The sequence below is a fragment of the Mobula hypostoma genome, chromosome 7, assembly GCF_963921235.1.
Source record: "Mobula hypostoma chromosome 7, sMobHyp1.1, whole genome shotgun sequence".
In the NCBI taxonomy this organism is placed as follows: Eukaryota; Metazoa; Chordata; class Chondrichthyes; order Myliobatiformes; family Myliobatidae; genus Mobula; species Mobula hypostoma.
Window position 1 is genome coordinate 146,514,909 of NC_086103.1, and position 13,605 is coordinate 146,528,513.

At 38.6% G+C, this 13,605-nt stretch overlaps 1 protein-coding gene across 4 annotated transcripts in view; it reads left to right on the top strand.

The window, feature by feature from the left end:
* The window catches only part of wasf3b (WASP family member 3b), a 109,065-nt gene that overhangs the window by 21,333 nt on the left and 74,127 nt on the right, over positions 1–13,605 (top strand). For 2 of the 4 annotated variants that reach the window (XM_063052884.1, XM_063052887.1), the window contains exon 2: positions 4,923–5,084. The exons of 1 other annotated variant lie outside the window; for it this stretch is intronic. In XM_063052884.1, coding sequence (XP_062908954.1) covers positions 4,952–5,084 — 133 coding nt within the window. In that variant the 5' untranslated portion in view covers positions 4,923–4,951. The remainder of the gene's footprint in view (positions 1–4,922; positions 5,085–13,605) is intronic. One more of the 4 variants, XM_063052885.1, reaches the window with a different exon arrangement.

A 13,605-nucleotide genomic window follows, 5' to 3' on the forward strand; every position in this document is an offset into this window, starting at 1 on the left:
AAAGCGTCAGGATGGCTCTGGATAAAGAGAGCAGATCCATGGGTTGCTGCTAGGGCACAGGCCGGGGTCTGATCAACCCCGGTCGGGTCACCTGGGCGAGGGTGTATGATGTTGAAAGACCTGAAACACCTGACGACCCCAGGTAACATCACTGATGATGTGCCCTAGTTTAGCATCATGCAGACATTTCTGTAAGAAATTGAGTTTCCACATAACCAGCAGCAATTCAATGATATTTTAAAAAACAGTTTCTTTTGAGATAACGTTTGAGTGATTGCGAACATTTCAGTAAGTTAATTTACACAATACAAAATATGTGGAATACAATCTATTACCTTTTTAACCAGTTTTATATGTATTGTTATTGATACAGTTAAGATAAATGGCCAGTTTTTATCTTTTTCTGCAAAGGAAATAAAACTTTTATGTAACTGTCACAGAATAAACTGAAATTAATGTTTCTGCAGTGTTAATCTGGCTAAATCTTGAGGACCATAATCACATATTAACTAATTTTATATATTACGTTAGCATTGAATAAACAATAGTTCTAAATTGTGCTATTTTATGTTTGAGTTATTTTTAACAGGCTACCATATTAAGTTGAAAATTCCAGCTGACTTCCTGTTATTGTGCCCCATTATTGTTTGTGCTTTGTAGCAGATAAACACTTGTTCAAGATCGACTTCAAATTTAATTGTCATTCAAACATAAATGAGAACTCACGAATACAGCCAAAAGAAATGGTGTTTCTCTGGTGCCAAGGTGCAAAACACAGTACCGACAGTCATACCCAACATAAAGCACATGTACTGTAGCACATATAAGATAGCAGTAAACATGCTGTCACACAAAAAATACAATATAGCCCAAGTCCCTGTCCATAGACAATCCTGTAGCAGTCTGCAGCCAAACGCAATCCAGCTTGTCTTCCACCAAGTGGGCACTGGAGAGCAGCACTGATGCCAGCGTGGATGCCCTGTCACACCACCTTGGGATCACCTCTCCTGAGTGGCTGCAACAGGTGACACCGTGGCATGAGGCCTTGCCCGCACTATAATCAAGGCCACACAGCTCTCCCCACTGTCAGTCCCACCAATAAACCAGTGAACCAGTCTTGCAGTATTCCACATTACCAACGTCCAACCGGATCTTACTATCACAAGAAAAATGACTAAGACAATCACTCGCTATTAGACTGCACACTGTCTTCATGCACAGACGCTGGTACATCGTTTTAAGCAGGCAGCAACACAGTCCATATCAAGTCCAGCTCCTTTGCCAACGAGCAACTCGCTGATGGGGTAGATCTGCAGTGCTTGAAGTTTGTAACGTCCAGCAGTATCTTGCGATCATAAAAAGAACTTTTAAAAAAGACAATAACATCTTTGGTTGGCCCCATAGAGGCCACTGCATCTGAGTATGCTGTCATCTTTCTGGAAAATGGTGGCGTGCAAATGGTCTACCATTTCTGGTGATTACCTGAAATTGTTTTTGTGGGAAACATTTTTAGTTTCTAAAATTAAGAAAATATTTGATTTTTCGGGTGTAGTAATTTCATCATGCGCTGCCTTTGTCAGGTTCCAAGTATTGATGAAATTTCCTGAACTTTGTGATGATTAAGAATCAAATGGTGTAATAAGTTTACCTAATAAATACTATGAATGTTAACTTCACAGTCTTGCTCTTCATAATTCTGAGTTCTTCTTAACACAGTGATTTAAAGAGCATATTGCACTGCATCATATCAATAAAATACTGCTGTATTTCTCTTGCTGGCAACTGCTTTGATCTTTATGGGCTTGAAAGCTTGAAAATATCTAGTTTTAGCAGTGCTACCTCAGTAGTAAATAAATGCTGAATAAGTACAGCAAGGTGACATCAGCGAAAAGACATATAAAGAATTTTTGAAGTTTGAAGTTTTATGCTAATACATTGTATATGGATTAACTAATCACATACAGGATCAATATAAATATCTAGATTAGTATTGATCACATGAGGAAATTGATATAGAAGTTTCCATTCCCCAATCACAACATTTTGCTTCAATTATTTGCTGCATTGTGAAGAGGAGGAATGAAGAGTTATTCAGGAAGTATGAAGTATGAGATCATGAAAAGGCAACATAACTTCATTGGACATGTGATTAGGAAAGGTGAGTTAGAATGCACGGTAATTATGGGAAAGATAGAAGGGAAGAAAGCAAGAGGAAGACAAAGACAAATGATGATGGAGACAGTAGCCAGAGAACTGGAAATGAATACCAATGAATTGATCCACTTGACCCGAAACAAGAGTGTGTGGGCCATGGCAGTCTAAGCTCAAACTGGGCACAGCACCTGATGATGATGATGATGATGATGAAGTCATAATTGCATAGCTATGTATGGCACAAGCTTGATAGACTATCTGGCCTTTCACTGACCATTATTTTCACAGATTAATAATGCTACAGCGATGGAAATGCATGTCCCTTGACCTAGAGAGTATGTAGTTTTATCAGCTCGCTTGAGAATCTGAAAGGTTCAGCTTGTGGACAGTTTGGCATTATCCATGGTAGAAGCTGAAATGAACGATCAATGGGAATGTGTGGAATTGTAGTAAGGGATGAGGACAAATGCTTTAATTTATAGTTTTCAACAGAAGTTTAAATGCTCAACAAGCTATCTGACTTAGTCAGGATGGGTATTGATAAGGGTGTTAGAGATAAAGGGGAGAGAGAGAAAGAGATAATGTATATTTTGGATGGTCACTATACATGTGGAAACTGACAATTTGCATGTGATACCACCAACAGGAAGAGTGTAGAAACATAAAGACAAAGATACGAGGGAGAGGTGGACTTGCTTGCAGATGGCTGCCTTCACATGCTGCCATCTTGCCTGCACTTGGTTGCAAAAGCAAGCTCCTGGCCAGCGAGATTCTGCAATATCCATCGGTCTGGGGACGCCTGTAGGACATGCCTTCCAGATGCAGTGATCTCATTTTTGTTTGCTATATGCTGTACCAGGTAGTTTCAAAGGAGCCTGAGGTTATGAGGTCAGACTGAAGAACAGCAGGAGCAAGATAAGGAAGATAGCTAATGGAGGTCTAAGCAGAACACTACTGCCCTTTTCACACGTGTGTGAAAGAGGGAAGCATCAATTGCTCAAGCTATAATGGGATCTTAAAAGGTATTTTTCATGGAGCCTGCTAAATAAAGAGACATTGTATATGCCATAAATTACAATGTGGTTAATCGACAGTCCTACCACAAAGCCCATATGACATATAATTATCCTTCCACAAACAAGAGAAAATCTGCAGATGCTGGAAATCCGAGCAACACCTACAAAATGCTGGAGGAACTCAGGCAGCATCTATGGAAAAGAGTACAGTCGCTGTTTTGGGTGAAACCCTTTGGCAGAACTGGAGAAATAAAGCTGAGGAGTAGATTTAAAAGTGTGGGGAGGGGAGAGAAAAAAAACACAAGGTGAAACCTAGAGAGGGAGGGATGAAGTAAAGAGCTGGGAAGTTGATTGGTGAAAGAGACAGAAGGCCATGGAAGAAAGAGGAAAGGGGAGGAGCACCAGAGGGAGGTGATGGGCAGGCAAGGAGATAAGGTGAGTGAGGGAAAAGGGGATGGGAAATAGTGAAGGAAGTGGGTGTGGAGGTATTACTGGAAGTCTGAGAAATTGATGTTCATGCCATCAGATTGGGGGCTACCTAAACGGAATATAAGGTATTGTTCCTTCAACCTAAGTGTGGCCTCATCACAACAGTGGAGGAAGCCATGTATGGATATATTGGAATGGGAAGTGGAATTAAAATGGGTGGCCACTGGGAGATCCCACTTTTTCTGGCAGGCGGAGGATATAATTATCCTTCCTATTTTTCTTTCCAGGACCTCTTTCGCTGTTTACCTCAAGAAATGGATCCCTGATCAATTTTTTAAATAGTACTGTATAACTTTATTCTGTGCAGCTCACCTTAACGTATTTTGTGAAGACGTGATTTATTTGAGCAATTCTTATATAAGTGAGGATTCTTGCATCTGGAGAGACAGCTAGAGCCACATTCTTCAAACCTTTTTCTATGTTGCACCATGTAGGTCTTCTACCAAGGCGATCTACCTTTTGGTATTTACCAAAATGCTAAGAATATTCAGGTTTCTTTCACTAAATTCAGGGATTCTCTAAAGCCTGTGCCTATTCCTTGTAACTAGTTTCTGGCTACCATGGTGAAGGACTGATATCTTTCTTTGATTGTGGCACAGAAGAGTGTCATTAGGTATACTTAATTTGGCAAAATATTTTTAGAAATTGAATATTTTTTGCCCAATATTAATGCTTTTTTTGTAGGGAAATCAGTTGGATGTTTGATTTACAACTATCATTGATATGATACCAAAAGGAGATGGCATTGTTTTAGATGTGTTCGCGCTAGTTGTGTTCAAATATAGTGGTGTTATGTAGGTAGTTATTTCTACTTTTATTCCTTTTTTTTTACATTTGCTTATATCACATTATTTGTCTGTTGGTCAGACTTTCTTTCCCAGGCAAGCTTTTATCAATTGTTGAGAATAGTCCTAGCCAGATATGATTAGCTTTAGCAGTGAGATTGGGTTTTTTTTCCCTGTAATACTTTAATCCAGCAGCCATTTGTTTTAAAAACAACAGTAACTTAATGGTTGAAATCAAAATAGTTGTTCCTTTAACTGTATATTTATTTTTATTGGTAAATCTCTCAATTACAATATTAAAATTGATACAGTTCACATTTGAGAAATGATGGTTTCATATCACATGTTCTAAGTTTTAGTAATTTTATTTTTCTTGACTTTATATCTATTTGCAGTTGTAAGCTGGTGGGCAAATGAAATTAATTTGAAATTAGCTTAATACTATGTGCCCTTGTTAAATAATACATGTTGTTTTTAGCAGGTAGTTTTCTATGCTCACAAGAAAACATGCCATTAGTAAAGAGGAACATTGAACCCAGGCACCTCTGTCATGGTGCTTTGCCTGAAGGAATTAGCAATGAACTGGAATGTGTCACAAACAATACACTAGCGGCTATCATTCGTCAGCTCAGCAGTCTCAGTAAGTGTAGAAGCCTGTTCATTTTTTAAAAATGTTGACTTTAGTCTTTTCGATTACATTTATTGATTATATTTAACATTTGCTTATGTCTCAGAGTATTTTTATATAAATATTTATTTATATAAAATCCATTTAAATCTCAATTAACAAATGTTTTCTCTTTTGATTGTCAGGTGTCACTAATATCTGTTGGTAGATTTTATTGTCTGAAACAAAATAGATCAATCTATAATGAAAGTAAAACTCTAAGTTGATTTTAATGAATTGTAGTAAATACATATGTTGAATTATGTTGGTATTAAGATTAGAGTATGGAAACGTATATTTTCTCTAGATTGTGGTGAATACATTTGCTTTTAAATTGTATTGATCACATCAGATGATTTGTAATTAAATCTACATAAAATCCATATTGCAGTTCTCCAAACAGTGAAGATGTGTTACTTTGACCTCATTTAAAATTGTATAGCCACATTTTGTTCATTTTAAAGTAAGAAAGATTAGGTTCATTTGACACACATACATTGAAACATAAGATGAAATGCATCAATTGTGTCAATGGCCAACACAGTCTGAGGATGTGCTTGGGTGTCAGCTTCCAGCTACAACATAGCATGCCCACACTAACTAACCCTAACCCATACATCTCTGGAATTTGGGAGGAAACCAGAGCATCCAAAGAAACCCATGCAGTCATGGGGAGAACATTCAAACTTACAGCATGAACAGTGGTGGAATTGAACCTGGGTTACTGGTGCTGTAAAGCGTTATGCTGACCGCTACGCTACCATACCACCTACTGGAAAAGAGGAATGTGAAAAATAAAAATGTGAAAAGAGGAATGTGAAAAATAAGAATATCTGATTTCAAGCTCCACTACCAGATTGGAATCAACTTAAAATATTTGTAGAGATCAAAAATGCTAAAAATTTATTTGCCTGGATATTGGATTTCAGTTGTTAGTACACTAAGTCATTGTCATTATCTGTCTGACTTTTCCAAAAATCAATCATAAAATTGACAAACAAGATATTTGAGATTGTGTTTGGGTGGTGTGCACCCACTAAAACTACATGCTTATTTAATTTTGTGCACCTCCCTCTGTGCAGTCAGTGAAATGTTGTAGCCATTAAAGTCATATTTACCTGCTAGCTAGATATTCTATACAACCCACACCATTGGTGCCATAGTGGGGCTGTAAGGAAGAAAAAGAGAGAAGCCTTAGATTTATTGGCAGATGCTTGGATATTCGGATCAATGAAGTTAATGTGAGATGGAATGACCTGTGTGACATGCTAGGCAAACATAAATTGAGCCTGGCAAGAAGTGGTTCTGTCTGCTTGTTCGGCTCCAAGAATCCCACTGCTTGGAGTAATGTACAGATATACTGTTTATCACATTTTCTCAAGAATTGCATTCCACTGAAAATAGTTGTAGTGAGCCTTTTCAGTAATTGTAAAAGAGTTTCCTTAATTGTTGCATTTTGATTTGTGCAGATCTTCCTGCAGAAGAAGATGTGATGGATTTTTACATGTCATCTTGCTAATTACAAGTGAATTATGTTGGTATTAAAATTAGAGTGTGGAAACGTATACTTTCTCTAGATTGGAGCCACTTATGAAAAAAGTGTTTTCATTGAGGCAATCTACATTATTGCAATTTTTTTCTCCACTTCCACTTTTTGGAAGACAAAGCAGATGGTGTTTCACTGACTTTCTCCTGCTTGTCTTGATGCCTTTTTTCTCCTGTTGTTCTTCAGCCCTTGCCTCATATTGTTTGGCCTTTGTGTCTGCTTACGGTATTCACCATAGGGAAAATCTGATAAACTATAACCATCCTGAACATTGAGAGAACAGAATTTTTCCTGAAGATGTTAGTTATTAAGGTGGGCCTTCATATTTGCTTGAGCATAATTGTGATATCTTAGCAGTGAGACAAATCCCATTACCTGAGTTACCACTTAGGTCTCACTGATATCAAAATCTGTCAATACAGTGGAGTAAACAGTCCCTTCATTGGTCTCAACCCGAAATGTCGTCTGATTACTTCCCCTCCATAGATGCTGCCTGACTTTATGTGTGCTGCTCGAGATTTCCAGCATCTGCAGAATCGCTTGTGTTTATGATTTATGGCTGTCAGTGCAGTGCCTGGATAATCACTCTGATAAAGAGATAAGCATCAAATTGCAAGAAATTGCATACATCTCCTGTGACTATTTGGTAAACATCTTGGTGTGGAAATTGAAGCTTGAAGTAGTCTGATCACAACATAGAGGCAATCCAGAAACTAATTTGTGGCTGAAGAACCAGAAGCAATCACATATATACTTATATAGTCACAGAGCACTACAGTACAGAAACAGGCTCTTTGGCCCATCCAGTCCATACCAACCATCTTCTGTCTACTCCAATTTACTTCCACCCAGACCATATTGCTCCAAATCCCTCCTATCCATGTGTCTATCCAAACTTCTCTGAAATGCAGACATCCCACCTCTCCCAGAAGTTCCGGGAGTCTCCGGCATATTGATAGCAGCTCCCTGATGCCCGCAAATTATATACAATATCCCGGAAATCAATTTTTTTGAGAGTGAGCGAGAAGGAGAGAGAGAGACAGACAGACAGAGCGAGTGACAGACGTAGCGAGAGAGTGACAGAGAGAGCATCCTGATTGGTCTCTCTATGTGCTAAGTAGACCTATCAGTTTTCTCTGTGGGCGGGCTTTACAGTCGACCTCTCTCTCTCTTTCATTATCCATCAGTTCAGTTTAATGTCCTGCAGCGCCATGGCAGAGTGTTTAAAAAAAAAAGAAAATACAAAACGCACTTCACCCCAGACTAGACTAAAGTGTACCCCTGCCTAATAGGGGTCAAAAATAATGACAGTGTTACTCGCTGTGCTGTTTGCAACAGTGACTTTTCTATTGCCCATGGTGGGTTAAATGACTGTAAAAGACATGTTGACATGAGTCCTGGATTATGTCTCAACTAACCTTGAAGGACTGGTGCCAAACTACAAAAGTTTGCCAGTTGATGAGTTCTGGGGGAAGCTGTCCAAAGTAAAATCTGCGAGCACAGGGCAGTTGAGATTCAAAGAGCTCTGAAGCTGCTTTTGGTGCTGCCAAATTCTAATTGTGATGTAGAAAGGGCATTCAGCATGGTGCGTCACATTAAGACAGAATTCAGAAGTCAGCTATCTCATAAAACACCTGTGAATCTGATGTCTTGCAAAATGGACAACTTGATTGACACAGACTGCTATGAGATTGAGACTTCCGATTGAGACTTCCCTGAAATGAGTTTTTGCAGGATGAGATGTCTGGAAATGTTACAATTGAACTCGAATCTACTACTTCCGCAACAGCTTGTTCCAGACTCACACCACCCGCTGAGAAGTAATTCATGTGATGACAATCTTGAGCCTGTTTATACATCATACTCTTCATAGCAGTCTACTTAAGATATGATGCTTTTATAGACTCTGTGGACGTTGGCTCTTCACAGATGGGTATGTCTTGTCTTCTGCCTCAAAATCCCTGACTCGCCCCAGTCATTGCCAAACACATTGGTTGTTCAAATTAATGTTGTCACTAAGGCACTTGTATCATGGATTTACCAGGAGTGAAATGATGGGAAAAAAAGCACTGTGAACTTTAGAAAGTGTTTGTGTAGCCATACACTGTGTTCTTACGCTGGCAAGGAAGCAATGTCTGGCAGCAAATTGCTTAAAAAATTAGATTAGATTAGATTCAACTTTATTGTCATTGTGCTGAGTACAGATACAAAGCCAATGAAATGCAGTTAGCATCTAACCAGAAATGCAAAGAATAGTGTTATTTACAAAATAACTGCGAATAAAAAGTAAGTGCTACAGCACGCAAATATAAAAGTACTGAGACAGTACAATACGGATGCAATACTGCTTAGTGCTGTGATGTGAGGTTCAGCAGGGTCACAGCCTTAGGGAAGAAGCTCTTACTGGGAGGAGAGTAAAAAGTCCATGGTTAGGGTGAGATGCATGCTTGATAATGCTTTTCGCTCTGCCCGGGCAGTATTTATGCACAAAAATATTGTGCATGTTAAGGTCATTTGTGCATGGAATTGCCCGTCCAAGTTCCTGATTGCTACCTACTATCTAATCCAAATTAAATCTCTTTTATGTGTGATTTGCATCAATGGATCCAATTTCTATTCCACTGTCTTAAATTAATCCCTAAAATGGTTGATAAATACATAGATTTAGAGTTGCTGCTGTTGGTTTAATCATGTATACATTACTGGTGAAATGCTCATGCATCTAATGAGAAACCATAAGTACAAATAATTTGTTGTTTCTTAATGTTTTCAAGTTTAACTGAGAAGATCAAGTACAAAAGATCATTTTTAAGGTGTTTCCATTGCATTTTTTATACAATAGTACAATGCAGTTTATTATTTTGAGCATACTCCAATGATTTTAATAGGTAGAAAATCAAATTATGCACTTTTAATGGTTCCACATCAGGAAGTCTAAAAACTTCTGAATTCTTGCCACTGCCCTATAGTGTTTTTACAAATACAATTTAGCTAACATGCTATGATAGATGCTACATGAGCAGGAGTAAGTCTCTGCACTCTTCAAGTCTACTTCACCACTCAGTAACCTCATAGCTGACCTGACTAACCTCAGCTCCATATTTTTCTCTAGCTCCAGCAACCTTTTTACTTTTGTCTAAAAATATTCAGATATATGTTCCACTGACTTCTGAGAAAATGAGTTCTAAAGGTTAATGGTTTTGTGTGAGGGGGAAAAAATCATCTCATCTGTCTTAAATGAGTTGACTTTTTTTTTTATTCTGACCTCCCGTTCCTAATTTTTGTACAAGAGTCAATCCTCTGTCCACATTCACTCTGCAAGGATGTTTCAGTCAAATCACCTGTCATTTTTCAAAATGTTGGTGCATACAAGCCAAGTGCGGCCGTAAGACAACCCACCTGCCAATGCAAATTTTGTATTTGGAGCAAAAAAAAATCTACACATTCAGGAATCTTAAACAAAATGTGTTGAAAGTGCTCAGCTGGACAAGTAAATTCAAAGGGGAGAGAAACATTGCTGATATTTTGGGTCAAGGGCTTTTCATTAGAACCAGAAACATGAGGAAATGCAAATTAAATCATGGAAGGGGGCAAGATGGAATGAACAAATGGAATGTTTGTGATCAAAATTTAAAGTAAATTTATTCTCAAAGTACTGTATGTGCAAATACATTACTATTTACTACCTTGAGATTAATTTTCTTGCGAGTATTTACAGGAAAAAAGACCATAAGACATGAGCTAAATGACCTAATTCTGTTCCTATCAAGTCTGCTCTGCCATTTGATCATGGTTGATTTAATGTCCCTTGAAGCCCCATTCCCCATCCTTCTCCACCATTACCTTTGACTCCTTTACTAACCAAGAACCTATCAACTTCAGCTTTAAATATTCCTGATGACTTGGCCTGCACAGCCTTCTGGCAATGGATTCCACAGATTTACCACCCTTCGGCTAAAGAAATTCTTCCTCATCTCAGTTTTAAAGGCAGATCCTTGTAGTCTGAGGCTGTGCTATCTGATGCTAGACTCTCCCTCTGTTGGAAATGTCCTCAATGTAGATTCTATCTAGGCCTTTCAATATTTGATGGGTTTCAATGAAATTTCCCCCTCATTCTTCTAAACTCCAGCAAGTACAGGCCCAGAATCATCAAACGCTTCTCATACATTAACCCTTTCTTTCCTGGGATTTTTCTTGTAAACCTCCTATGTACCTTCTCCAACACCAGCACATCCTTTCTTAGATAAGGGGCCCAAAACTGGTCAGAATACTCCAAATGCAGTTTGACCAATGTTTATAAAGTTTAAAGCTTGGATCTAACAAGCAGTTAGGGAGGTAAACAGCTTGTTGGCCTTTATCGTGAAGGAGGTGGAGTTTAAGAATGGGGATGCTTTGTTACAGTTGTACAGGATACACCTGTAATACTGGCTGTCTTGGCCCCTTTAAAAAGGATATTGTACCTTTGGAGCCAGTGCAAAGGAGATTCACTAGATTAATACACAAGATGAGTGAGCTGTCCTTTTCAGATGGGTAGATTAGTATCAGAATTCTTTGGAGTTTCTAAGATTGAAGAGTAATGCTAAAATAGCTTGATAGGGTGAATGCTGTTTTGACTAATAGAACATAGAATATTACAGCATAGTACAGGCCTTTCAGCCCATGATGCTGTGCCAACCTTTTAACCTACTCTATGATCAATTTAGCACACCCCTCCCCCCTGTTACATAGATCTCCATTTTTCTTTCATCCTTGTGCCTAAGAGTTACTAAATGTCCTAATTTATTTGCCTCTAATATCACCACTGGCAGCACGTACCACACAGCCACCACTGTGTGTTTTTAAAAAAAAACTACCTCTGATATCCCCCCCCCCATAATTATTACAGCAGAATTTTACGTAAAGCTGTACATAAGCAGATAAAGATTGACAAACAATCAATATGCAAAAGAAGACAAACTGTGGAAATAAAAATAATACTGGATCATGAGTTGTAAAGAGTCCTTGAAAGTGAGTCTTTAGGTTGTGTAATCAGTTCAGAGTATTGGTGAATGAATTGTTATCGATTACTTCAAAATAGCTGAACAAAAAGGAAAGAAAGAATTGAAATAGAAAGATATAGCTACATCTGTGTGTGTGTGTGTGTGAGAGAGAGAAATAAAAAAGTGGTTGTTTGAAAAATTAAATTCAGTATTAATTCCCTAGGGGCTGCAATGTACATGGACAAAAGATGCTAAGGCTTTGCTCTTTGAGCTTAAATTGACTTTATTAGATCAATATAGGAGGCCAAATGCTGAGAGGTTAGAATGGGAGTGAAGTAGAATTAAAGTGATTAGTGGCCTGGAGAGCAGGGTCACTCTTACAGATGAAATGGAGGTGTTCTATAAAATTAAATTACTGCGTCACTTGGCATGACTGTTTCAGTCCCTGGATTGTGGGAAGGGAAGAGCAAATAGGATTAGCTTGGCATAGGCCAATTGGTTCAAAGTGCCTGTTTCCGTGCTGAACGACTTTATGATCTATGTTCTTGAGGTAAAAGACAGACATGCATCTCTTGCATTTACATGGAAATGTGTCATGAGAATGGGAATGGTTGATGGAGATGGAAGGGCAGATCAGGGAATCGTGGAGTAAATGGTTCCTTCAACATACTAATGGGATGGGAAGGAGAAGATCTGGTGACGGAATCCTGTTGGAGGTGGCAGAAATTATGTAGGCTGATCTATTGAATGTGTTATCTGGTAAGTGTCTGCATACGATGGTTCTTAGGGTTAGGATTTAATCACATTTGGAAAAGTACGCATTTAAAATTCAGAGTCACATAGCACGGAAACCAGCCCTTTGTCCCACCAAGTCCACTTCAACCATCAACCACCCATTTAAACTCATTGCATTTTTTTCCTATTTCAACCCCCTCCTCAACACTCCCATCAATTCTCCTCCATCTCTACCACTCAGCTACATAGTAGGGACGATTTAAAGTGATCAGTCACCTCTTGGTGACAGGAAGAATGTACAAACTCCACACAGACTGCATCTGAGGTTGCCAGAGCTGTACAGTTAGTTCAAGAAGTTATGCCACCATGCTGCTCCAACTCTTGAAATGCTGGATATATTTTGTGAATTTGTCTTTCACTGAAGGTGGCATCAACAGATGGCACCTTTTGTTATTGTGCAATTGCAGTTTTAATTTTCTGCACCGGAGTAAAGTTAGCATTGACTGATATCAGAATCAAGATGAATGGTTGGGATGGTAATAGTCTTGACTTTGAGAGACACCCTGTCGTTCTCCTCCTCAACTGCTCTTATAATAAGCAATGATGTTAATGCTAACTTCCTTCAAGAAGTGGAATCTATTATGATGGAGCTTTCTTCCACTTTCTGAATCTTTTGTATGTATGTACGAGGGGTAATTGATAAGTTTGTGGCCTAAGGTAGAAGGAGTCAATTTTAGAAAACTTAGCACGTTTATTTTTTCTACATTTACACACTTAGTCCAGCGGTCTTGGAGCATACGGGATCCCTTCTTTGTAGAAGTAGGCGTCTTGGACCTCCAGAAAGTGGTCCACAGCAGGGGTGATTGATACGTTCGTGGCCTAAGGTAGAAGGAGATGAGTTATTAACTTCAAACTTTCTGCATTTTCACTCAGAGTTGAACTGCACGTGCATCTATCAAGAGCTGTATAACTCAACTCCTTCTACCTTAGGCCACAAACTTATCAATCATCCCTGTTGCAGACCACTTCTACAAAAGAGATCAGTATGCTCCACGACCACTGGACTAAGTGTGTAAATGTAGGAGGGGACCATGTTGAAAAATAAAAGTGCTAGGTTTCCTAAAATTGACTCCTTCTACCTTAAGCCACGAACTTATCAATCACCCCTTGTATGTTACCTTAGGATGTATGGAATAAAGACTTCTTTGCTGGATGCATTTTGAAGGAACATATA